At 49.5% G+C, this 25,175-nt stretch overlaps 2 protein-coding genes across 2 annotated transcripts in view; one reads left to right on the top strand and one right to left on the bottom strand.

Annotated features, from left to right (window-relative positions):
• The window catches only part of Pdcd11 (programmed cell death 11), a 43,152-nt gene extending 25,756 nt beyond the window's left edge, over window positions 1-17,396 (top strand). Inside the window, exons 21-36 of the mRNA XM_052184259.1 lie at window positions 683-745; window positions 3,573-3,678; window positions 5,691-5,780; window positions 5,952-6,054; window positions 6,406-6,583; window positions 10,788-10,844; window positions 11,397-11,519; window positions 12,656-12,778; window positions 13,185-13,473; window positions 13,607-13,723; window positions 14,197-14,346; window positions 14,601-14,848; window positions 15,403-15,571; window positions 15,891-16,044; window positions 16,200-16,365; window positions 16,890-17,396. Of these exons, the coding sequence (XP_052040219.1) occupies window positions 683-745; window positions 3,573-3,678; window positions 5,691-5,780; window positions 5,952-6,054; window positions 6,406-6,583; window positions 10,788-10,844; window positions 11,397-11,519; window positions 12,656-12,778; window positions 13,185-13,473; window positions 13,607-13,723; window positions 14,197-14,346; window positions 14,601-14,848; window positions 15,403-15,571; window positions 15,891-16,044; window positions 16,200-16,365; window positions 16,890-17,061 (2,308 nt within the window). The 3' untranslated portion in view covers window positions 17,062-17,396. The remainder of the gene's footprint in view (window positions 1-682; window positions 746-3,572; window positions 3,679-5,690; window positions 5,781-5,951; window positions 6,055-6,405; window positions 6,584-10,787; window positions 10,845-11,396; window positions 11,520-12,655; window positions 12,779-13,184; window positions 13,474-13,606; window positions 13,724-14,196; window positions 14,347-14,600; window positions 14,849-15,402; window positions 15,572-15,890; window positions 16,045-16,199; window positions 16,366-16,889) is intronic.
• Window positions 17,397-18,961: 1,565 nt separating this feature from the next.
• Window positions 18,962-24,846, bottom strand: Calhm2 (calcium homeostasis modulator family member 2). Its single transcript, XM_052184284.1, has 3 exons — window positions 24,487-24,846; window positions 21,742-22,455; window positions 18,962-19,572 (listed from the first exon to the last, which is right to left on the bottom strand). Exons 2-3 carry the CDS (start codon window positions 22,294-22,296, stop codon window positions 19,156-19,158), a joined length of 972 nt encoding a protein of 323 aa, XP_052040244.1. The 5' UTR covers window positions 22,297-22,455; window positions 24,487-24,846; the 3' UTR covers window positions 18,962-19,155.
• Between the last annotated feature and the right edge of the window lie 329 nt (window positions 24,847-25,175).

Genomic DNA, 25,175 nt, shown 5'->3' with positions numbered 1-25,175 from the left:
AAGGGTGGATTCAAACTTTGAATTGGCTTTGAATTTCAGATTACCTGCCAAGTCATTTCTGTAATTTGTAAAGTGAGAATAATGGCGTAGTCTACGCTAGAAGGCCATTGGGGAAACTGACGAAGTGCACATGTATGCACCTGCATACTAGGTTGCTGTCTCGTGTTCAGTTCAGTCTATATTAGCCATTCCCATAGTACATCCTTCATAGCACTTCTTTATTTGTATTATTTGTGTGCACGCACATGCATTCATGGGCACACATATATATACCCATGAATGGCAGTTAGAAGACAGCTCTTCTCTCCTGCCACCTTGTGATCTGAGGGTTGACCTTAGACGGGCAGGCCTGTCCACAAGCCCTCTTAATTGCCCCTTACTCTAAATCTTGTCATGTTATATTGGATTTCTTGCTGTAACAAGAAAAGGAGTTGAAAATCTGGCCTATGGGTAGTGTATTAATTTCAAGAATTAGGCATAGGATCTCCAGTAAGTCAAGTCTTTTCAGCGACTGATATGATGGTCCTTAAAGACCCTCAGTGGACCTTTGTATGTATAGTGGTGTGAGGTGGGTGGTAATCAGTTTCTGTTAGGGTGGAGCGGAAAGAGGTTGTTATCTGGGATCATCATGTTAACATATCTTAGTTAACACTAAGAAGTGATTTGATTTCTTTCTCTCTAGGTTTCTCCCAATAAGTCACCCCAGATTTGTTCTCACCATCCTGGAGCTGAGTGTTCGGCCAAGGTGAGGGAAAACCTAGCAGTGGTCTCATGGAACCAGTAACCCCAAGTTCTTCTTGAGCCCCACTAGTGTTAGGGCTGCTTCGCCTCTCTGTGTCCAAGTCTCCTTATTTCTCTACCCAGACATAGCGAGTGTGTGTCTTCCTGGAATTGCTAATCTGCCTTTCTCCTCAGGAGACCGTGCAGACTCCTGCAGCTTCCTACAGGTTCCTACAGGTTCAGCTCACTAACACTCTTAGTGTTTCATCTTAGGGAAAGGTGACACTCTTTGTTTTTAAGGAACAGATAAATTGCTGACACATGCTTTTGTTTGAGCATGCCGAGGGGGGAACCACACATGGGCCTCAAGCTCTTGGCTGCTTGTTTTTTAACCCTCCTAAGGCTAGTTAGAGGCATGAAAGTTAAAGTGGGCATAGCACAGTGGTTCTCAGCCTCTGGGTCATGACCCCTTGGGGGGGGGGGTCAAACAATCCTTTCACAGAGCTCATCTAAGACTGTTATGAAGTAGCATCGAAAATAATTTTATGACTCCACAGCATGAGGAACTATATTAAAGGATCACAGTGTAGGTTGAAAATCACTGGCATAGAGGCTCATACCTGAAATCCTAGCACTTGAGAGGCTGAGGCAGGAGGATTGCCACAAATTGAAGGCCAGGCATGGCTTAGAGTAGAATGTCAACACTCTTTGCAGGTGTCTTAACAAAAGGAACTTTTCTGTCTCAACCCAGTTTTCTAGAATTCAGTAATTCCTGAAGTAAGCAGATAGCCAAGAATACGTATTCTTTCAGTGTGTGCCACCTCAGTGCTTGGTGACAAATGACGTGAAACTGTAGGTCATCTGATTAGTTCTACAGAGTAACCCTGTATAAGAGACTAGTCCCTGCTGTGATGTCTCCTGTTCTCACATCATGAGATTGAGACCCTGCTCCTTTCTGTTTCCTCCACAACAGACTCCAACCTTCTAGGGTTGATGGGTCTTCATCAGTAGACCGTGCTGAGGACACGTGACTGTAAGAATGCCATGCAGGGTAGGCTTGGGATCCAGCAGCAGGTTGTCCGTCTCATAGCAGGGGATGTCATGGAAAGGCTTTTGGAATAACTTGGGAGTAGTGTCTGGTCAGCAGCCTGACAGATCAAAGTTTCTGGGGAGGCTTATGTCTGCAATGGGGTTATTTCTGGGGTGTTGAGTTCCATTTGCTGGCCATGTTTTTGAAACTTCAAATTCAACACATTAATTTTAGATTATTAGTATATTTGGTGCATAGACCACATATCTTTTTTTTCTACTATTGTTTCCTTAGTTTTACAGGTTGTTGTGGTTTTTTTTTTAAAAAATAATTATGTTGCCTACGGTCTCTGAAAAATGAAGTGCTTTCACCATGCCTGGGGCTCTAGTGCAGAATCTTCCCTTTGCACTGGGATGTTGTATCTTTTAGTTAGCAACCTTTTCTTCTTATTCTTCTTTCCCTCCTTCAGTATTTGAGATAGGTTTCTCTGTGTAGCCTTAGCTGTCCTAGAACTCACACCATAGACCAGGCTGTCCTTGAACAAAGAACTCGGAGATCCAACTGCTTCTGCCTCAAGTGCTGGGATTAAAGGTGTTGTGTCCACCACTGCCTGGCTGAATAGATTTTTCTGTTTCCTTTTGTTTAAGATTGGCTTTTATTAATGTTTTCTCTGCTTCTGCCCTCTGTGAGCTTTCTGTGTGGCAGGCCTGGGCTAAATAAAGTTTGTTGCATGTGAAAAGATGTTTTGAATGGATGATTGTTGCACAGTGGCAGATTACTTATCTAGGGCATGCAAGAGCCCAGCACTGCTGAAAAGAAATTCAGAGGGATATCTGCGTCAGTTTAAACAATGGTAATTTAATCCTGTAAAGGTGCAAAACTGTACTCATTCTCCAAGGATGGTTCACACTTAGGCTTGTTTCTGATCTTCTTAAAGACTGCAGAAAACTTCTTACAGTGCCACAGCAAACAGTGCTGAGCTCGCTCCCCTCGCTCACGTGCAGGCATTTCTCTCGTGTGGAATTACTGAGTCAGAATAGTTTCTGCATTCACTAGCACGGACAGACATATTTTGCATTTTTAACAGCACCACTGTACAAGTGTGTGGATGAGCCTTGTTTTGCTTTAGAAGCCATCTGAGTGGGTATGTTGGGCTAGCAAGTCTTCTTTCTTACAATTTTTTTTTTATTTAGTCATTTGTGGATTGACAGCTTTCAGACCACGTGTTCTTACACGTCTGAAAATAAGTTCATAATGGCAGCTTAGCAGAGGCTTTGAGGTAAGCTCTGCCTCAGCTCCTGGCTCAGCAGCAGACAGTCGGTTCCGTCTACGCTCAATTTACACGTGAGGTTAAGGTCAAGCCCAGCAAGATTGTAAGAGCATTTCTGCAAACCAAAGCAACAGCCGAAGTACTGTGGGAAGAATGAAAATAACTGTTTGTTGTTTGTTTGTTTTTATTGAGACAAGGTTTCCCTGTGCCCTGGCTGTCTTCGAACTTGCTCTATCGAGCAGACCTTGAACTCCCATAGATCCACCTGCCTCTGCCTGGGATTAAAGGCATGCACCACCACACCCAGCCAAAACAGTTTCATTTACTATGTTTATAAAAGACTCATGAACTAGTTTGCCCCAGTTTATACATAGATTAATGACTCAGAAAAGAGATGATTAGTCCCAGATTGATTATTGGAAAGATTCTCCTTTAACGAGAGAGATTGTCCATGGGAGGAAGACCAGCTGAGTCCCTTGCTGTCACTTGGGGGAGGTCTTTGAAGCTAGAATCCATCCAGCGGCCAGCTTACTCTGTTCTGAATTTTTTCAGTGAGTTGAAAGGTAGCTACAGTGCTCTTAACACTCACTCTGTGAGCCCCGTGGAGAAGCTGAGGCAGTACCAGGCTGGGCAGACTGTGACATGCTTCTTCAAGAAGGTGAGTAGTTCTTGTCCTTTGCAGGGTTGACCTTTCTCCGGAGCCCTGGGAGCGAAGTGCACAAAACTGGAGTCAGAGACTCTGCACTGGGCATTCGGAGTAGGTCCTCACTGCCATGTAGGGCTGTGGGTGGTGGTACCTGGCCTCTGCCCCGAAAAGCCTGTCTCTAGGCGGGATCAAAATAAAGGAGTGGCGGCAGGGAGCAGACGTGCTCCCAATAGTCTCGCTTCCGCCTGCCCTGGCTCTGGTCACTGACTCCAACGAGCTGTCTTTCCAACCTCTGAGGTACATCTATTCATCTGAAAGTCTGAACTGAATACACACCAAAAATATAATACAGAGTTGGAGACAAGGCTTGGCAGTTCAGAGCATCTGCTTTTCCAGAACACTCAGGTTCAGTTCCCGGCTCCCACCTAGTTGCTTACAACTGTCTGGAACTCCAGTTCTGGACGTCCAGGGATTCAGCATCCTTTTCTGATCTCCCTGGGCACCAGACATGTACATGCTGCATGTGCATACATGCAGGCAAAACACTCACTCTACAATAAAACAACAAACAAATCTTTAAAGGTATGTAATATAGAAGAAAAGGTTTAAAGGACCAAAAATATAAAAGACCATTAGAAAGGCAGCATGGAAGTTTCAAGATAAATACAGACAATGCCAGAAGAACCAAGCAATGAATTGGTTGAGAATGAGTAGACAGGTTGGTATGGTGGCCACCAGAGTCCAAACTATGACAATACACAAAGTGACCAAGTCGCTGGCCTGAGTGTTAAGTCAGTGGATGTAATATTAACCTGGGGGGGGTCACTGCTTTTATAGATGGACAAATTAAAGCACCATTTGAGACACTAGAGCCATGTCTAGTGGAAGCATGATGGGCAGCAACAGGCCCGACACTGCCCACAACCAGGTGCCTAGAACTCAGCATGGAGCTGCCGCAGGGCCAGCCTGCACCGTGGGCACAGGTGTGGCCCTGGTGGGTGGGATGAGCTGTCTCAAAGACTGGCTTACCTGATGTCAAATCTGATTGGTGCAACCACTCCCAGGTTTCTCTTTGACGTGCATGCAGTGTGGGAGATAGAGTGAATGCATCATAGCCCTCTCCAGATGCATTAAGAACGGCCAGCCTTTCTCCACTGTTAGGGGTTTTTGATTTGGCTTTGTTTTGGTTTTATTTTGTTTTTTGAGACAGGGTTCTGCACCTTGGCTGCTCTAGAACTCACTTTGTAGACCAGACTGGCCTTGAACTCAGAGATCCCCCTGCTTGTGCCTCCCAAGTGCTAGGATTAAAAGCGTGTGCCTCCATAGCTGGCATGAAGCCTTTCATTGCCACAGTCTCTTCCATAACCATCTTTCTGGCATGTCACTGGTGTTTGGTCCCTCTAGTCACCCCCTGCTGGGACGGTCATAATCCCAGAAGATGTAACACATTTCATATCACAGTCACCATGACAACCATCGTTGGTTTTCCTCCTATCTGTTTCATGCTGGTTCCTGTGCCTGGTTGGTCCATTTTCCTTTGGCCTAGTACCCTTTTAAGAGTCAGCATCTAGGGGCTGGAGAAATGGCTCAGCAGTTAAAAGCACTATCTGCTCATCTAGAGGTCCTGAGTTCAATTCCCAGCAACCACATGGTGACTCACAAATGTCTATAATGGGATCTGATGCTGTCTTCTGGCATACAAGTATACATGCAGATAGAGTACTCACATACATAAAGTAAATAAATGCATACATAAAGTAAAACACAAAGTCAGCATCTCCCGTCTTATGTGCTTATTGGTAGCCAGTGTATTCCTGTACCATTCAGCCCTAGCTGTTCGTGTGTGCATTGACTGACTGAAGCCCATGAGGTGTGGTGGGGGGGTGGGCGGGGCCGCAGGATGGATTCCTGCCCCTTGGGAAATGAGGGGATTTTGATCTTTTATCCTTACAGTGTTCCTAAGAGAGTACATTTTAGTGCTGGGCCAGCCAAGCGTGTTCTCACATCTGCCCTGTCCCCCACAGTACAATGTTATAAAGAAGTGGCTCGAGGTGGACATTGGACCAGACCTCCGAGGGAGAATTCCCTTGTTGCTCACATCCCTCAGCTTCAAGGTCAGTGTCTTGAGAGAAGATTCAAGAGTTTACATGGGTTACATGGGGCCCCGACTAAATATGGGGTTCGGTGGTTTCGGAGGTTTCGGAGGCAGACTTAAATGTTATATTTTTGGATAAATGACAAACCTTTATGGGAACATTAGAATTTAAATTTTTTTATCTTTTCAGGTTCTGAAACACCCAGACAAGAAGTTCCAGATTGGGCAGGCCATCAAGGCCACTGTTGTTGACCCAGATGTCCCCAGGGCTTTCTTATGTCTGTCACTCATAGGTGTGGAGAGACGTAGTACCTGGGTGGAGAGGGACGGGGTGGGGGGCTTCAGTTACCACCAAGATTAGAGACCTTCAGTGTCAGAAAGCCAGAACTGAGCGCTCCGGGAGGTGGTGTACTTGTTTGGGTTTGGTTTGCTCTTGGGCTTTGTTCTCCAGCTTGTGTGACTCTGTCTCTCTCTTAGGTCTCCTTTTTCTAAACTTGGTTTTCTCAGGTCCTTTAGAAGGGATTATCTGTCTCATGGTCCTGGGTCCTGAGTATGCTGAGCCTACTCAGTCTGGGCCTGCCTCCTCTGGGTTGGCAGACTATAGTATCCAGACTACCAACAGCTTGGTCTCCTCTTCCCACCAGGTCCTTACAAACTGGAAGAGGGTGAGGTAGCTATGGGCCGAGTGTTAAAGGTGACACCCAACAAGGGACTGACCATCTCCTTCCCTTTTGGGAAGATAGGGAAAGTTAATTTATTTCATGTGAGTGACTCGTACTCCGAGGCCCCCCTGGAAGACTTCTGCCCCCAGAAGATTGTCAGGTGAGCCATAGAGTTCTTTTGCCCAAGTATGAAATTGGTGGGATTTTCTTTTAACTGATATGGTGTGTGTGTGTGTGTGTGTGTGTGTGTGTGTGTGTGAGAGAGAGAGAGAGAGAGAGAGAGAGAGAGAGAGAGAGAGAGAGAGAGAGATTTTAGTCCCCCCTCACTTCGCCCCCCCCCCCCCCAAATTTAACAGGTTTACATAGTTAAATAGTTAAAATTGCTACCAAGTTGAACTGCCAAAGCCTTTTCACTGGACCATCCTCTGTTTAGTAATTTCACCAACAGATGAAAATAAAAAAGCTGCTAATCCCTGAGTTCTTTCTGTCCCTGTTCTCCTCCTGTTGCTTACTTGGGTGCCTTTTGACTCCATGGGGAAAAATATCACTAACTTTAGAACTGCTGATGGCAGGAAGAAAGGAAAACTAGATTGAAGATAAATGCTTCCATGCACCACAGGATGTGTGTGTAGGTCTGTGGGAATTGGTCTCTACTTGTATCCTATGGTCTTGGGGAAGACTCCTTTCACCTGTGCCCTTTCGACCACTGAATCACCTCTCTGGCCCCCCAGAGCAGATTCTCAAACATACTCCTCATGCAAAGTGCCAGATAGGCGTCTTCTGACATAACTATCACAAGTTCTCTGTGGTGACAAGGTGACATCCTGCAAAAGCCGCTCAGCTAGGCCTCGCTTGCTTCCTCTGTATAAAGAAGCCAAGTGACTTGGTTGCCTAATTTCACACAGTTTATCCACTGTTTCTGTGACGATGCACTTCCTTCACTCTGCTGATAGAGGGTGTACTTGTGCAAGCATCTTTAGTGGCTACTTTCTCCTGTGTGTGAACTCGTCAGCAGTTGGCTTTACAGGAACCATGGCATAGAGTCCTCTGTACTTGCCTTCTTCTCCTTGAGCTGGAGCCCAAGAGTGAGGGTGGGACTAATCAGAGGGCACAGCTTCCTTTGAGAGCACGACTAGTTTAAATTTTTGTTAGCATACAAAATATCGTTACGGCGTTTTCACACATCAGATCGTTGCACCTTGCTGTAGCCATCCTTCCATTACCATCTCCATCTCTCCTCCTTGGCTGCTCTGAGACCCCCCTGCCTCCCCCATAGTCTCCCTTCTGCTTCCATGTTACGGGGTCAGTTAAATCTAGATTCTGCATATAAGAAATGTATGGCCCTGTCCATCCACCCAACTCCAATTAACACCTTTTGTCCTTCCATCTGTCCTGTTACGTTTTACTTTGTCTACTTATGTGTATGGGTGTTGTCCCTGCATGGGACTCTGTGACCCACGTGGTACCTGGTGCTGCAGAGGCCAGAAAAGGACATTAGATCCCCTGTAACTGGAGTTATGGGTGCTTGTGAATTGAACCCATACATGTGGTGCTGGGAATTGATCCCAGTACTCAGAGCCAGTGCGCATAATCACTGAGCTAGCTTATTTCCTCTTCTTACCCCACAGTCCCTTCCCCTCTCATGTTCTCTCTGTGTGTGTGTCTGTCTGTGTCTGTGTGTGTGTATGTGTGTGTGTGTGTATTGATATACATCTTAAGTTTAAACCTGTTTTGTGACTTTTTTTTTTTTTACTGGAAGAAAAACTTCAAATATATAAATAAGTTTCTGTTTCTTTTCCTGCCTGCTTTTGCCATATATACTTTGACCTCTAATCTTTGCAGACTTAAACACATATATGTAGGTATAAGTTTTCTTCATTTAGTAATAGAACTTCACTTTAGATATTATTTGCAACTTACTTTTTTCCTCAAAGCAGTTTATCATGAATTTCTCTTTCTGTTTTTTGGGTTTCTCTGTGTAGCCCTGGCTGTCCTGGAACGCATTCTGTAGACCAGGCTGCACTTGAACTCAGAAATCCGCCTGCCTCTGCTTCCCAGAGTGCTGGGATTACAGACGTGCGCCACCACCACCCGGTGAATTTCTCTTTCTAATATCTTGTTCTTTCATCTTATTTTTAGTTTTATTTGTATTACACCACTTTTTATCTAACCTTATTTAATCGGTTCTCATTGATAGATAGTAAAGTTGAAATGCCTGTCTTTTGTAAATTTTTGGATTATAGTACAAGTTTGAAATACATTTATAGACGTAAATTTAGTAGACCAAATTGATGTTAAATATTTTGCAAAATTGTCCGTTTATAATCCCCTAATAGTGGTAAGCAATTTCTCTCTGCTTCCTTGTTAGGATTGTGAGACTGGATTTGTTTGTTCTGGTTTGTCTTATATGTGTGAGGCCCCTATGTGTGTGTGTGTGTACAATGTGTGTGTACAGTGTGTGTGTGCAGTGTGTGTGTACAGTATGTATGTCTGGTGTCCACAGCAGCCACAAGAGGACTTTGGATTCCTGCAACTGGAGTTCCACCGTGTGAAAACTATGGTTCAAATCCAAATTCTCTGAAAGAATAGCCAATGATCGTAACTGCTGAGCCTTTTTCTCCAGCCCAGATTGGATATTCTTAGTCATGGAACAGGCTAAAATTGTTCTTTCATTTTAATTTACATTTATTCTTTTTTTTTTTAGTTAGACTTTTAAAAATATTTATTTTATATGTGTCATGGATGGCCCTGATGTTTGTATTTTGATGTTAATTCTGCCAGTACATGACCAGGCAGAGTAGCTGGGCATAGTGTGGGAACTTGCTGTTCTTTTTAAATATTTCCTGCAACATAAATGTATATGGCAATGCACCATGTGCATGCAGTGCCTGTGGAGGCCGGAAGAGGCCATTGGATTTGGACCTGGAGCTCTACAGTAGCTCTGTAGGTGTTGAGAACCACTCCCGGGTGCCCTGCAAGAACAGGCAGCACTTACTGTTGAGCCGCCGCTAGTCTGTTAGTTTGCATTTCTTATATTGTCTCTCCATGTTTTTCCAGTGTTCTTGTTTTCTGAGCCAGTTGCTTGTATTTATTAAAGAAAGGAGTCTGTACATGTTTTTAAATGGATAGCAACCTTGGGGGTGCAGACTTTATAAACCATTTCAGGCACCCACAAACAAATCTGGGTCGGAGTTATCTGAGATTGGTTGGTTTTAAGCTGAGACAGGGAGTCTTAGAGCCTGGGCTGGTCTCAGACTTGTGATCCTCCATAGAGGATCTAAGAGTTCCAGGTTCTAGGAGTACAACTTACACCACAAGCCCCACTCGTAAGTTCTAAGACCATTTTTGTACCCTGAGAAAAGTGGCCTTGACGAGTCAGATCTCAAGATGTGTATCCTACTACCAGCCAAGACAAAGTAGAATGCATCCCTCTGGGAGACAGAGGCTAGAAAGCCGTCATGGCCCAACTCCATCTCTAGTTCCCGCTCCTGACATCCACCTAAGTTGTCAAGTATCTATCCAAACCAGACAACGCAGAGGTACTGAGCCTGGTGGAAGGCAGGGCCTCAGTGAATCCCAGTGACACACGGCCATCTCTGGCTTGCCTCTTGAAGCTTACAAAATGAGGGTGTGGCTTTTAGCAACATAGTCATTTGGAATACTTTTATGATAGCCAGACCTGTGGGTAGCATGCAATTAAAATGCCCTTCTTCTGTCAGATGTGGGTAGGAAATTGTTTGCCTCAAGGTAGCATCTGAAGCCTACTTCCAGTCAAGGGCTCTGGGCTTGCGAGAAGCACATACCTGCTGTGGGAATGTTTTGCATTGACTCGTGGCCACGGTCTTTTCCCTGTAATCCTCTTGTTTCCTCTTAGTGATAAAGGACTATGAATTACAGTTTACCTGTGCTACGTTAGAAACTAGTGAGAGTCAGTCCCGCTTTCCCGCCTACAAGTCTCTCGCCACTCTGTCTGGCTCCTCTCCACTCGGTTGTCCCTGGGTCACGTTTCCTATGGTTTTTCTGTCTGTGGAGATCACAGTTAGGAAATACTGTGGGGATGGTCTCATCTCGTGAGTGCAGAGCTCTCTCAACTCATGATAAACAATGCACTGAGTGCCTTTAACCTAGCAAGCCCTTTAGGAGCACAGTGCAGGGTAGAGCACAATTCTGTCACCTCTTGGCCATGTGGCTGACTGGAGTTCAGCTTGCTGCCCTGTATCGTGAGAGCACCCTGCTGCAGCCTATCACCTCCCCGACTGAAGAGTAGGATTACTGAAGAGCTATCTTACTTTTAACTTAACGCATATGAGTGTCCAGAAATATTGACGGTGGTTGAGTGTGTCTTCCTCTTTGGCCTGTTTCAGATGTTACGTCCTGTCCACAGCACACCGTGCGCTGACTTTGTCATTACGATCGTCCAGGTGAGTGTTGGTGTGAGAAAGGAGAAGGAGCAACTCGGAAGACTCACACTAAAAGTGCATTTGCCGGGGTAGAACTCGGAGTTCCCCCCTCCTCTGCCAGTCTGCACACTGAACCTATTTTTGTTTAGGTGTGTGTGATGGGTTAGGGGTTGCGGGAGGCATATGAGTTTTTGAAAGAATCCAGGCTTTTGTCTTGAAGAGAATAGTTTGCTTACCTAAATGTGGGTATTCAAGGTAACAAGATGATACTGGTGAGGATGGGTGTCTGGCTCCAGGGTTCATGATCCGGCTGAGTGTGACATAGAAGGGGTTGACCAGTATCCCACTGGGTAAGGTCAGGCTTTAAGCGTGGCCTCTCTCAGGCTTGTTTCTGCATAGCCAGCTGTCAGACACAGCCCTGGCCTGGCAGGACTACGGGAGTGAGCAGGTTGGACTCTGTAGGTTACAGTCCTCTAGGTGCAGAGACAGAGTTACACAATATGATTATTGCGGGGTTCTGGGGGAGAGCAGCGGTGGCTAAGGCGTGTGTATGTAAGCCTCATATTCCCATAGGACAAACAGAGAGACAAAAAGTAAAATAGAAGATCCAGAAGTCAACTCCATTGAGGACGTCAAGGAAGGGCAGGTCCTGCGGGGCTATGTGAAATCTGTCCTATCGAGTAGTGTGGTCATAGGGTAAGTAATGGGACCAGGCACAGGCAGTGGGGCTTGGCTCCAGAGAGCCAGGGACTTCCCCGAGCTGCCTTCCTGGCTCTGGGCTTGCTGACTCCTCCCCAGTCAGTCACCGTTGAGAAGAATAGAGGAGAGCGCATGTTTTACCAGTTGGTAACATTCTGAGTTTTAAATACTTGTTTTTATCTTTTGAGTGTTTTGTGGGCGTGTGCGTATGTGCACCATGTGTGTTCCTGGTGCACTGGTGTGTGCAGAGGTCAGAAGAGGGCACCACATCATGGAATGGGAGGTGCGGATGGATGAGCCCCCAATGGGCGCAAAGAGCTGAGCCTGGGCGCTGATGGGCAGCGGCTGCTCTTGAACATGGGCATCACCGTAGGCCCAGAGTCTTAGATGCTTTGCTTTTTTAAGTTTTGAATTATTTCTTGTTTGGTGTTTTGGAAAAAGGGTGACATTTTCAGTTTCAAATTTTGGATTTCTTCCGATCCTAGTGTTTGAGCATGATTCTTTGTTCTTGTTTGTTTATTCATTTATTAATTCATCTGACTATTTTTATTTTGAAGGCAGAATCTTGTTCTGTAGTTCTGGCTGTCCTGTAACTTACTAAATAGACTGGGCTGACCTCGAACTCAGTTTCACCTGTCATGTGACTTGAGTGTGTTGATGAAGGGTACATGCCACCACACCCAGGTTCCTGAGTCCTAACGTGGTCACATCATGTTCCTAGGCTCCAGCACTGCCATTCCCTACTCTCGGTCTCCCTGTGTCTGGTTAGCCATTTGTGATTTGGAAATCATGGTGCTAGAGTGTGTAAAAGATAACTAGGGAGCTGGGTGTGGTGGCGCGTAGCTTTAATCCCAGCAGAGGTGGAGGCAGGAGGGTCTCTGAGTTCCAGGCCAGTCAGAGTTCACTGATGGGACCCTTGCCTAGCTTGCCTGGGTTGGATTTTCAGTACTTTAAATAAAATCTGAATTCATACCTTCTTATATATGATAATTTGTTTCCAGTTTCCAAAACCAACTTTCTCCTCCTGGATGCCACGATCCAGTGTCTCATATATCCTGTCAAAGTTTGAGGTACTAGGTGTGGTGGGATTGTGTTGTATTTATGCTGCAGAGCTCTTGTCTGTTTCTTTTCAGCCTCGGACCTTCAGTCCTGGGTTTGGCCAAGTATTCACATGTCTCTGAGTGTATCCCACCCGAGAAGGAGCTTTTTAACAGATGCCTCCCTGAGGGAAGGCTGGTCACTGCCAAGATCCTGTGGTAGGTGTCTGCTCTCTCTGCCCTCTCTGCCCTCTTTCTCTGGTGTGAATCAGACTCCGTTCTGTGAAAGCCCTGTCCTGGGAGGAGGTTTTGAGGTAAACTCAGAAAATAAAGGCATGGGGTAATGATGCATGTAGTGTTCAGATGGGAGAAATATCTCGATCGAAGTCTTTGACCTCAGTTCCAGCCCTAGTCCAGGCATAGACGGGGCTTCTGTTGTTGATCAAGCACGTCCATCGTAGGTGCTCTATCCACCGAGCAGGGGAAATGTGTAAACTGTCCCTGAATACTGAGCGCCTAAGGCAGGTGGGCCAGGGCCCGCCCTCACTGACCAGGCAAGGTCTGCAGGCCCGCGGTGCCCAGCCACCTCTGCCCTTACTTTCTGCCTCTTCTCCTCCTGCATCAGCGTGAACCCTGTGAAGAACTTGATAGAGCTGTCGCTCCTTCCAAGTGACACTGGGAAGCCGGACGTGTTCTCTGCTTCCCCAGAACCACCTCTTCCAAATCAAGAGGAGAGGAGAGGAGGGGCTGAGGAAGGCCTGAAGGGAGAAGAGAAGAAGAGCCAGAAAAGGAAAGAGAGGAACCCGAAGGGGCAAGAGGGGTCCGGGCTGTCCAGCCAGGAGAAGAAAGAGCCCCAGAAGTCACAGAGGGGTGGGCAGGGCAAGCGGGAGCGCCTGGCGTCTGAGAGTGAGCAGGTGAGTCCCTCCCCGGGAGCATCACCTCACCTCACCCATAAGTGCTTGAGGAGTGAGCTGGGCCACCCAGCCTTTTCTGAGGAGGCACTGTGAGGGCGAGGAGAAACTTCCCATTCTATACCCACCATTTCAGGAAGTAGTGAGCAAGAGACCAAAGATTTCTGTGGCTCCAGAAGATGACGACGGTGGTGTGGAAGTGTACTATCGGGAAGGAGAGGATGAGGTGGAGGAGCTGAAGCTGCCTCCCCGGGTAAGGCTCACCACAGTGGAGGGGGGCTGTTGGAGGAGCTTTCTGTCTTCCCAGAGCTGAGCTGTCCCGGCCCATCCTGGGTCTCTATAAAACAGTGGGTGAGGAGGCGTAGTTACCTCAGCCAGTCTACCTCCTCGAGGACTGGGTCTGTTAACACTAATAACATGTTTATCAAGAACTGAATGAGAGAGGTGGGCAGATAAAGAGAGGGCACAGTCTGGGTGAGCCCACGCTTCTCACAAGGACAAGCAGTGGAGAGGACTCTGGATCTCAGCCATGGGCAGCACTTTTTTTGTGTGCATGTGCGTGTGTTTACACTTTGTATAAAGTCATTGTCTAAGTGACTTAAAGTATTTCTAAGTCACTGTTGTTCCCTCAGCAGACAGAGACCAAGGAGGCAGGCTTTGGTGTGGCGGTAGGTGGGGTCAGGGAACAGCCTGGCCTGTGCTTCCTTCCATGTTCTGACCCTGCAGGGAAAGCAGACAAGACCCACAGAGGTGCCCCGGCTGCGTCTCTCTTCAGGCTTTGCTTGGGATGTGGGGCTCGACTCTCTAACTCCAGCCTTGCCGATCCGAGAAGAGAGCTCAGACAGCGAGGAGGAAGAGCAGCTACAGCAGGCCAAGGTGCTGTAGTTCCGGGACACTGCATCTCCTCAAGCCCATGCAGAAACTTCTCACGCCAACTCTGACGCCCTCTTTGGCTTAGATGTCTCCCTGGGTGGGGTCCATGGACTTCTCACGCCAACTCTGACGCCCTCTTTGGCTTAGATGTCTCCCTGGGTGGGGTCCATGGACTGTCCTGTGAACCCATGGCCTCTACCGCTGACCCCTCTGCGCTTGAAGGAGCAGATGAGTCACGTCTCTTTCTTCCATAACAGAAGAAGAAGGGCAAGAAGGAAAGGGAGCTGGAGAGGCAGAAGGCAGAGAAGGAGCTGTCGCGCATTGAGGAGGCCCTCATGGACCCTGGGCGACAGCCTGAGTCGGCGGACGACTTTGACCGGCTGGTGCTGAGCTCGCCCAGCAGCTCCATCCTCTGGCTGCAGTACATGGCTTTCCACCTGCAGGCCACCGAGATCGAGAAGGCCCGGGCCGTGGCCGAGCGGGCCCTCAAGACCATCTCGTTCAGGTCTGCCTGGGGCTTTCCCCCTTGGTTTTGGCTTACAGAGTCAGGCCAGTAGCAGCCCATGTTCTTTCAGGCTCAGTCTTATTAAGTGTAGCCACCTAAAACAGATCACTCATTGATAGTTATGGTCCTCTCCAGTGACATTGCTATGGTGACGTTTAGTCCCTGTGTGCCAGCAGGACTCCCAGTAACACAAGCAGAGCGGGAGAACTCGGCATTACTCAGGCTTACTCTGTTCTTTGCAGAGCGGAGGGAGGGAGCTAGCTTTCTGAAGCCTAGTGTAGAGGGATGACTGTTCCAGCTTGAGCACAGTCCCAGTGTGTAATCTGGGGGCTTTATTCTCAGGAATGGGGGAGAAATCAGGGGAGCCCCAGCTTGGCAGTGAGAGATAGGGGAGCAGAGGTTCCTTACAGTCAGCTGCCGGGGACATTCTCAGTATCTGTACTTACAAGTGGGCTTGAGGATGCAGTTGCTGCCTGGGAGGAAGAACTAGTTCCTGGGCACCCGACACTGAGCATGCATGCGACACACGCATGTTCTGCCCACCCCGCCTCCAGAGAGGAGCAAGAGAAGCTGAACGTGTGGGTGGCCCTGCTGAACCTGGAGAACATGTACGGCTCCCAGGAGTCCCTCACTAAGGTCTTCGAGCGCGCTGTGCAGTACAACGAACCTCTCAAGGTCTTCCTGCATCTGGCTGACATCTACACCAAGTCGGAGAAGTTCAAGGTGGGCTGATAAGTTCCGAGCCTGAGACCCCAGATGCTAGAGTCTTGTCAGGCCAGGGCCGGCATTCTGTGAGAGCCCTACCTCTGGGTTCCCCGTGATTCCACATCTCAGCCTCAGGCCCTTCCCTTCCCCACAGAGGTGAGAATGCACGGAGGGATTCCTAGGGAAGCCCCAGTACTCTGTCGCCAGTGTGCTCTCCTGAAGGGCTTCCCAGCCTCCTCAGGGCCTTAGAATCATTGAGTTTGCCTTCCATGAACATAGCCTGTCTGCTGTCCCTCTGAAGTGCCACATTCCTGAGCTCACTATGTCTTTCCCACAGGAAGCTGGTGAGCTGTACAACCGGATGCTGAAACGGTTCCGGCAGGAGAAGGCTGTGTGGATCAAATATGGTGCCTTTGTTTTGGGGAGGAGTCAGGCTGGGGCCAGTCACCGACTGCTGCAGCGAGCCCTGGAGTGCCTGCCCACCAAGGAACGTGAGTGCTCTTCCCAGCTCCTGAACAAACCAGGACTGCTACCAGGAGTGGCGGTTGGCAGCTTGTAAACGGTGGAGTCGCTTCTGACTTAGCTGATGACTGTGCTGTGGGGACATCCTTGGGTTGTCTTGGCTCTGACTTGTCCTTCTCCACAGATGTGGATGTGATCGTCAAGTTTGCCCAGCTGGAGTTCCAACTTGGAGATGCGGAGCGGGCTAAAGCCCTTTTTGAAAACACCCTGAGCACCTACCCAAAGCGCACAGACGTCTGGTCAGTCTACATCGACATGACCATCAAGCACGGCAGCCAGAGAGAAGTCAGGTGAGGGTCGGCAGCAGGCCGACTCCTGCTGTGGTGTGGGCAGGAAGGGCGCTGCGGCCATGCTGGTGGTGGTTAGCCACTCCCTGGCAGCTCCCAGCTGTCTGACTTGATTGAGAACCAGCTGTGATGTGGCCCCCAGCCCACTTGATCTCAGCTTCTCACCTATGGTCTGTACCCAGAACCAGGAGACTTGGGGGTCCCACGGCCCACACAACGCCGGCTTCTCGTGGACGGAGCCTTCAGAGGCATACCCTCACTTTTGTCCTACAATCCCTACAGGCCATGAGTTTAAGTTTGCCTCAGTCCTCAGGTGTTCCTGGCCCAGCAGCTTGTCCTCTTTTCCCGTGAAACTATAGGCAAGCTAAGTCTTTTGTCTCTGTCAGGAGTTCATACTAATGACAAAAATAAGAAATGGGGTGCTGGATATCAGAGGGGCCTAGCACCTGAGAGCAAGTTAGGAAGCACTTCCCAGGAGTCACATGGTAGGGACCCTAAGGAAACTGCCTCCCCATTCTTCTTCATAGGGACATCTTTGAGCGAGTCATTCACCTGAGCCTGGCCCCCAAGAGGATGAAGTTCTTCTTCAAGCGCTACCTGGACTATGAGAAGCAGCACGGCACAGAGAAGGACGTGCAGGCTGTCAAGGCGAAGGCCTTGGAGTACGTGGAGGCCAAGAACTCAGGGCTGGAAGACTAGGAGCACAGGCTCCGGACCCTGGGGCAGCAGGCAGCCTAACCTGCAGTGACCCTGGGCGCTGAGGGCCGTGATCTGAGGACTGTTTTAATTGCTGCTTTTTCTGCAGCATGCCTGTGGGCTGCGCTGCCTGTGGAAGGCGGGCTTGGCTCACTGATGCAAGTTCCTCGTCTTGTTGGAATAAAGAATTTTGAGAGTTTTTTTATTTTTTAAACTCTCAAAAGATTGTTTTAAAATCTTTTGAGACAGGTTCTTACTATGGTCCTGGCTGGCCTGGAACCTACTGTGTAGACTCAGCTGGCCTTGAACCCAGAAGGTATTAAAGGCATGCACTATCACTTCTTGCTTTTAAATATATGTGTGTACTCTTTATAAAGTTACAGTGCTATCGATTGAGCCAAGGCTTACACGTGCTAAGAAGTCTTCTTCACTAAACTACGGCCTAGCCCTTGAGGCTCGATGCTCTTGTTTTGGTCTGGGCTGTTCAGTGTTTTAGGCAGCAGGCTCTTAAGCTTCTAGGGGGAAAAATGGAAAACATTTCTCTTTGAAGCGTTTGCTGCACTCTAAGGACACAAAGGTGGACGCCAGCAGGTTCCGTGGTCAGGCTCCCACTTTGTCCCTTGGCAAGCTCTTAGTCCACTCAAGAGGTCAGTAGCTGGAAAGACCGCAGACCCCGTGGGCTTGGGGTCCAGGAATGGTCTCAGGCGAGCCTATACCGTCTGCCCTGCTTTGGAGGCTGGAGGGCTGAGACAAGAGGACAGAGGAAGAATCCAGAAAAAATGGGAACCTGAAGAAACTACTAAGGAAAGCTGAAAACCTTGGCTAAACTGCCTGTTCCGCCCCAGACTCTCCTCAGCTCTGGCATAAGCCAGCTTCTGGGGTGCTAGCATAGACCCTTCTAGTGGTTGCTGGGTTTGGGTTTTTTTTGGAGGGGTAGGGTGGGGGGAGAGTTGGCTTGCGTCTAAGGGAAGTTAAAAGCTTTCTCTGCGCTGGGCAGTGGTGGCGCATGCCTGTAATCCCAGCACTCTGGGAGGCAGAGGCAGGTGGATTTCTGAGTTCGAGGCTAGCCTGGTCTACGGAGTGAATTCAAGGCCAGCCTGGTCTACAGAGTGAGTTCCAGGATAGCCAGGACCACACAGAGAAACCCTATCTCGAAAAAACCAAAAAAAAAAAAAAAAAAAAAAAAAAGCTTTCTCTGACAGAGCCTAAAATGTTGTCTAAGTTTCAGCAGGGAATGGCTAGGTTGGATGCCAGGAAGCAGGACAGACGGACGAGCGTGAGGTTTCAGTGTGGGGCTAGTCGATGTAGGGCCAAGAGGGGAAGCAAGCGCTGAGCCGGCTGGCTCTTGGAGTCTCCTGCTAGGTCTGTGTGCAGACAGATGTTATGGTTTCCACTCATCTGGCCTCTGCAAAAGGCCAGGCTGCCTCTGCTCGGGTTAATTCAGGAAACTCAGATTGTCAAGAGGCTCAGCCCTTGGGCAGGACACGTCACCTTTATGGACCCCTTTAGCGCCATCTCCTCTCACATCGGGCTATATGCCCTTGTCAGTTGCACAAACACCAGCCTAGGCCTTTAAAGTAAGAAAAGTTTTATCAAAAAGTTTAAATATGTAAAATCAGGCCAGAGGTATACAGTCAGGGCAGCTTCCTAGCAATACACCAAAGAGCTGGATGCCCTATGCAATTAGACACAAATTAACTGCACAAAGTATACTATACAATGTCGAGACCCCCCAGTGGGCTGTCACCAGGCTCTGCCAGCCGATGTTTCTCAACCTTGAGGCCCACCAAAGATCGCCCAGTCATACTAAGGAGCAGCTCTAGGAAAGTCTTCCGATAGCTGTGAACAGTGTGGGCTAGTGGCCACAGGAAAGATGATTTGGGTAGGCCAGTCCCCACCCCACCCCCACCCCCACCCCCACCCCACTTCAATTTCTGTGAACCATGTGGTCCACCAGATCTTTACAAACTGCTAGTTGTTTTGTGCCCATATCTGACACTAGTTAACAGAAAAGTTCACCTGATGCTGAAGTGTGCGCGCCATGAGGAGTTAGTCTGTGACTAAGTAATTCCATGAACAGAGCAAAGAAGCAGGCTCTTAGGCAGTGAGCAGGGCCATCTCTATATTGTCAGGGGCTGCGCCATTACCGGTTAGGCCCTGGGCCCACTTGTGTAGGCGGCTGTAGAGTGGGAGACCCTGGTTCTCTCGGTACAAATAGACCCCAGTGATAGCGTTCCACTGTGGCCGTGGCTGTGTGCCTTCCACTGGGAACTTGGTGACCAGCTCTTCATCATCCTTGTTGAGAGCCACAAAGCCAAAGAAGCGGCGCACGTTGTTGGCGGCCAGCACCCTCGAATGCACCTCGGCCGTGCGCTGGAACAGCTGGTCCTCGTTGGTGCGGTACTGTGCCCAGTAGGCCTCCTGGCGATAGCTGAGTGGCGAGCAGTAATGCTTGAGGCACTTGGTCAGGAACACCAGGATGGCCACCACACCGATGAGCAGCCATCCAAAGAGCTGGTCGGAGAAAAGGCACAGCTCAGGGTGCGGTCCGTGAGAGCTGGGGCCCTGCCTACCCACAGGAGCAGAAGAACGGCTTCTGCTCTGTGGGCAAGCATGCCTTCCTCTTTTCTATTCTTACCCGCCTTAGCCCACGCACTCCCCCGTGCTTAGACTGCCTTCTGCATTTTGTGTTCTTCAGCCCCGTGGGTGTGGGATCCCTGGACTCCACCACGCCCAGCTCAGGAGCACGGCATGGAGCTCAGAGACAGGACACTCACCTCACACAGCATCACTACCCGCCTGCCTTTGGGTCGCCTGTGTACTTCTTTCACACTGGGAGGACTTAAGTCTGTTGAGGGCGCGGGCCTTTGAGGCCCTCCTCTCTGCCCATTGCTTGTAGATAGACCTATGGATTAGTGATCAGTATTTCCCTAGTTCCCATCTTCCATTGGATGCTGACATCAGCCCCATTCCTCTGCTTTCGCCGCCTCACCCCAAGAAAAGGTGTCATATAGCCCAGGTTGGCCTTAAACACTCTATAGCTGAGGATGGTCTAGAGTTTCTGACCCTCTAGTCTCCGCCTCCTGAGTTCTGGGGTTACAGTATGCACCATCCCTACTTTATGCGGCATTAGGGATCCAACACAGGATCTGATTTGTGCTAGGCAAACATTCTACTGAGTTACATCTTAGCCTCATTTCTTCTGTTTATGTTGTTGCTATTTAAAGAATTTAGATTTTGTGTTTTGGGGGGATATTTAGATGTGTTGGGGGTATGTACATGTGTTACGGGGCTGTATTGCACTGGGGTACGTACACAGAGGGTGGGAAGAGGGCAGTAATGTGTATGTGAGCACAGAGTTCAGGAGAGGGCATCAGATTCCTGGAGCTGCAGTTAACAAGTAGTTGTGAGCCGCCTGACTGTGCTGGGGATTGAACTTGGATCCTCTGTAAGAGCAATACTCAGTCTTAAGTACTCATTGAGACACTGGTCCAACCTGGCCTTTAGTGTACTGTGTAGCTAAATATGACCCTGAACTCCAGACCTTCTCGCCTTTGCCTCCCTAATGCTGAATACAGGCAGGATCCAGTACAGGCAGCTAGCTTAGGTTTGTGTTTTCTTTATTTTTTCTCCCTCCCTTCTCTTCTTCCCTAACTTCCTTCCTTCCTTCCTTCTTTCTTTCTTTCTTCCTTTCTTTCTTTCTTTCTTTCTTTCTTTCTTTCTTTCTTTCTTTCTTTCTTTCTTCTTTCTTTCTTCTTTCTTTTTCTTTCCTTCCTTCCTTCTTCCCTTCCCCCCTTCCTTCCTTCCCTTGTTAATGTATATGAGTGTTTTGCCTGTACCTATGTCTGTACACTACTTGTGTGCTTGGTGCCTACCTGGAACTGGAATTACAGATGGCTGTGCCCTACCGTGTGAGTGCTGGGAATTGAACCCAGGAGTCTTCTCTCCAGCCCTTAGCTTTAGGTGTCTTATGTTTTCAAGGAAAGAACCCCTTTCAAAGATCTGGGGCTCCCTCCTGCCTCCCTCGTCCTCCCACATTCAATTCAAATTGCTGCTTCTAACCTCTTTTGACCCCTGATCAACCTCCCAACAGGATGCAGGGAAGCCTGCAGCTCGGCCCAGCAGCAGTAGCCTGTCCCTTCCCAGCCTACCCCAAAGAGCAAAGCTGACTCGGTTCCTGGGATAGAGATGTGTCCATCCCTGGAGTCAGCCAGGCTCTGCTGTCAACTCAAAAGCCCACCTCAGGTATTTGTGAGGTGGCCTACAGGGAGCATGCTCAGTCAAGCTAGGGTAAAGATAACCTCACTGGGTAGAGTGGGTATTAGTCCTGGGTATCTTGGGAAATGGGATGTTTTCTCTGAGATTCTAGGTGGGTGTTCCCTTAATGCTCAAAAACATCTCGAAGGGACGAAAGTGGAGCTTAGTGACAGCTCCTGCCTGACATTCATGCGGTCTAGGACTCAATCCCCAGCACCTACGGGCAGAGCAGAGACACACTTGTGATGGCTTGCCCCGTGCCCCTATAACTGTAAGCCACAGGTTAATCAGCTGATGCCTGACCCCGATTCAGTGTCTCCCTGGACAGGTCCTCATTCTCACGCTGGACCATTCTCTTCTGTACCACCCCACCAATGGCCACTTTGGCAAGGATGGAAGAAGGCTGCCCTTCACACGGCTCCTTACCTGCGACTCATACTTGAGCCTTCGGCTGACCTCTTCTCGGAAGCCCGATAGGTTGGCAGGGCCCTCTCCACAAGGGAACCTGGCTAGGATCTCCGTGGCGTGGGCTGGAGGGAAGGCTTCATCCCCAGCCTTGAGCGAGGAGGGGTCCACAAACTCACTAAGAGCACAGACGTAGGCCTCCCCTCGAAGCAGGGAGATGACAGACCAGGTGACTGGGGCTACAGCTGCACGGCCCAGGATAGAGCTCAGGAGGAGGAAGTTGGGGGCAGCGGAGCAGTTCTTGGCCCTCCGGTACTGGCACTCGGCGACCAGGTTCCAAGTGTGGTTGTTGAGGATGACTCCGATAAGGAAGAGAGCCAGCGCAGGCACGCCGATCGCCGTCAGCCCATACAGGTAGTTCCGGGCGGGTGAGCAGGGACAGTGGAAGGCCACCACTGAGAACAGCTCCTGACTGCCCACCGTGCCCAGGGCCACCAGCCCATTGAAAATCATAACATCCTTGCTCTTGAAGAAGAGAGACAGGAAGCGGAAGTTCTCTGCAATCAAGGCCGCCATGGTGACTGGCGGGTCAGGGATGGGATGTGCAGGAGGAGGCAGAAGAGGGCAGAATGGATGGCTTCTGGTGAGACTAGCAAGGAGCCCAGGCAGGAGAACATCCGATGGTGGAGCATGGCTACGCCATTTTATCTCCTGCAGTGACTGAACAGGTGCCTCCTGTGAAACACAGATGAGTGATAAATGTTTGCCTCTGCGCACAGGCTGAGGGGTGCAGCCGTGCTCCATCCAGCAGGCAGAGAAGGAGGGGGCGTGGGCCTCTACAGAAATGGTGTAGCCGTGGTTGCCTACGTTCCTGCCGGGTACCAGATGCTCTCAGTTGATCTTGCCCACCCTCTCGAGTCTTTGCATGGTTTCCTTGGTATCTCCTGGGCATCCTTGTGCACCCCCACCTCAAGCACAGTGAAGGATGCGGCTTCCTGAGGTCAAGGCCTGGCCAGGGCCACATACAAATAAATGACAGACCTCAGATTGAAGACCAGGTCTGCCTGCTTTGAAGACTTTGAAATCCTTTTGCCCCTACCCTCGTCTCCCCGGGGAGGGTTAATCATGACTGGTGGTGTTAGGCCATAAGGGTTGGTTTCCCTTTGGGCACCGATATGCTAAGGATCTGGGACAATTTGGAGGCTATGGTACAAGTATCCAAACTTCAGGGGCTGTCCTAATCGACAGAGGATAGACTGAAGCCCTGGGTCTGGTGGGAACTGGGCCCCTGGATCAGTGGCAAACCTGACGCACTATGCCAACATCTGGGCTGGAGAGATGGCTCAGCAGTTAAGAGCACTGACTGATCTTCTGGAGGTCCTGAGTTCAAATCCCAGCAACCACAAGGTAGCTCGCGACCATCTGTAATGGGATCTAATGCCCTCTTATGGTGTGTCTGAAGACAGCTATAGTGTGCTTACATATAATAAACAAATCTTTAAAACAAACAAAAAAAAAAAGATTCCAACATCCTTGGGTGCACACTCATTTTGGAGACCTCAGGGTCTCAAACACACTTCATGTCTTTTCTCCAGACTTCCGTACTCAGCTTTGAAAAGGATAAGACATTGTGATCCTGACCTCTTCCTAGGAATGTTAGGGGCCGTCAATGACGTCACATAGTGGTTCAACATCCGAAACTCTTACCTCATCAGTTCTACTAAGGATGATTCCCCTGATGCCAAAGACCAGAAAAATCAAGGGGACAGGGTGTCTTGCCTGAGGCCAAACAACTCTGGAGGAGCCAGCTGAGATTTTGACCGTGACTTGAGAATTCTTAGAAAGTGGACACAATGTGTCAGAGCTACACTGACTCCCTCGGTTCATGACCTCCAGTCCTTGCTCCCCCATGCTTTCCCTCCCCTCAGCCCAGCCAGCGGAATCTCCCCCCAAGAAGCCTAGGTCTCAGCACCTGGCAGCCATAGGCAGCTTCAGCGGGGTTCAGACCCACTGTACCTATCAGCTTCTCCCTTGAGTCATGACCTAGCAGAGATGGCTCTGTGCCAGAAGTAGCTATGGCCTTGGGCTCTTTGGAAGTTTAGCTCTAATTCCCTTCCCAGGCTCCACCCACCCAGTCAGAGAGACAGTCAGGGTGTGGCCCCAAGTCCACCCCCTTCTGGAGAATAAGGGTGGGGGCAGAGGGGGGGGGCAAAAAAACAACTCTCCAGCCAAAGGAATCCTGGAAAAGGAGAGAGGTTAGAGAGATAAGGAAGCCTCGCTGCCTCGCTGCCTCTTTCTGTTTTATATTTACTTCTCTTTTCCTGTTCCCGCCTCTGCCAAGGATGTCATACTGCACAGGCAGAGCCCATGTGGGCCCGAGGAGGAGGGAGGAATGTCCCGGGTTCAGAGCCCAGAGTTCCTAAATAATCACAAGGAAGGGACTTTGTGGGATTATCCCTTCCTTCTTGGCTGCTAGGCACCCATTTACTCCTTGGAGTAGTCCTCGGTTCCTAAACCCACCCAAACGTGGGGTACACAGTGCCTGACAGACAGCAGAGATGGGACCGGGTCATCTTCTGAGATTATCATGCTGGGGGCTCTTCCCAAGGACAGGAGCCAGGCAGCTAGGGAGGGGAGGGGAGCAACACTCCCATGTCTTTCCTGGGGTTCCCTCTAGATAGTCCCCGGAGGGGTACCTCCAGATAGTCCCCGGAGGCTGCCATCTCCTTTAGCAGCTGCACACCCCAGGAAGGGGCCCCTCCTTACCTAGGGCTGCTTGCAAGCCCGTGGCCTTGGCTTCCTGATGGAGTGACAGCAGTGTGGGCTCCACAGACACTGGAAATGCTCTCCCAAGCTCAGGGCAGGCGAAGTGGCCTCCGCGGTGTTCCGCTGACAGCTTTGTTTTTGTGCCAGGGGCTCGGTTGAAAGCCACAGAGCTCTGGGGCCCAGTTACAAACAAACTTAACTCGAGGCGCCTACAGATGAAGTACAGGCATCTGCAGACAAATTTAACTCCAGAAAAAGAGAGAAAGAAACAGCGGCGTGGAACTTTCTAGCCAAAGAATGGAAAAACAGCCTCCTGGTGCCAGGCAGAAGAGGGAGGGCTGCTGAGGGCGGGGAAACAGAAACAGAGGAAGTAGAGAAGCGGTCTCAGAAGCTGCGTCCTGTCCCAGCCCGCCTCTGGGCCCGCTGTGGCTGGCCCTACCAGCCCTGCCTCGACTCTACCCTCAGCACCCTCCCAGGCCATCTGGGAAGATTTAGACGGGAGCCAGGCAGGGCCCTCTGGGAGATCTTGCCCAGGCTTGCCCCCAAGGCCAGTTTGAAGAACATCCCCTGTACCTGACACCCACCTGGCAGAAACTGCTGGAGGAGCCCCCTGCAGAGTTAGGGGAGAGGTGGCTGTTCAGGATTGACTGCTGGTCCAGAATGCAAAAAATCAAGACCCTGGTCCCCTC

Source organism: Apodemus sylvaticus, chromosome 1, assembly GCF_947179515.1.
Source record: "Apodemus sylvaticus chromosome 1, mApoSyl1.1, whole genome shotgun sequence".
In the NCBI taxonomy this organism is placed as follows: Eukaryota; Metazoa; Chordata; class Mammalia; order Rodentia; family Muridae; genus Apodemus; species Apodemus sylvaticus.
Note: the sequence above shows the minus strand (reverse complement) of the source record. Positions and strands in the feature narration are given on the sequence as shown.

Excerpts from the sequence above, each read along its gene's own strand:
- Calhm2 (XM_052184284.1), bottom strand. The coding sequence starts at position 22,296 with ATGGCGGCCTTGATTGCAGAGAACTTCCGCTTCCTGTCTCTCTTCTTC. Across the intron at positions 19,573-21,741 it reads GGCTCAAGTATGAGTCGCAG|CTCTTTGGATGGCTGCTCAT; the intron begins GTAAGGAGCCGT and ends TTCTCCGACCAG.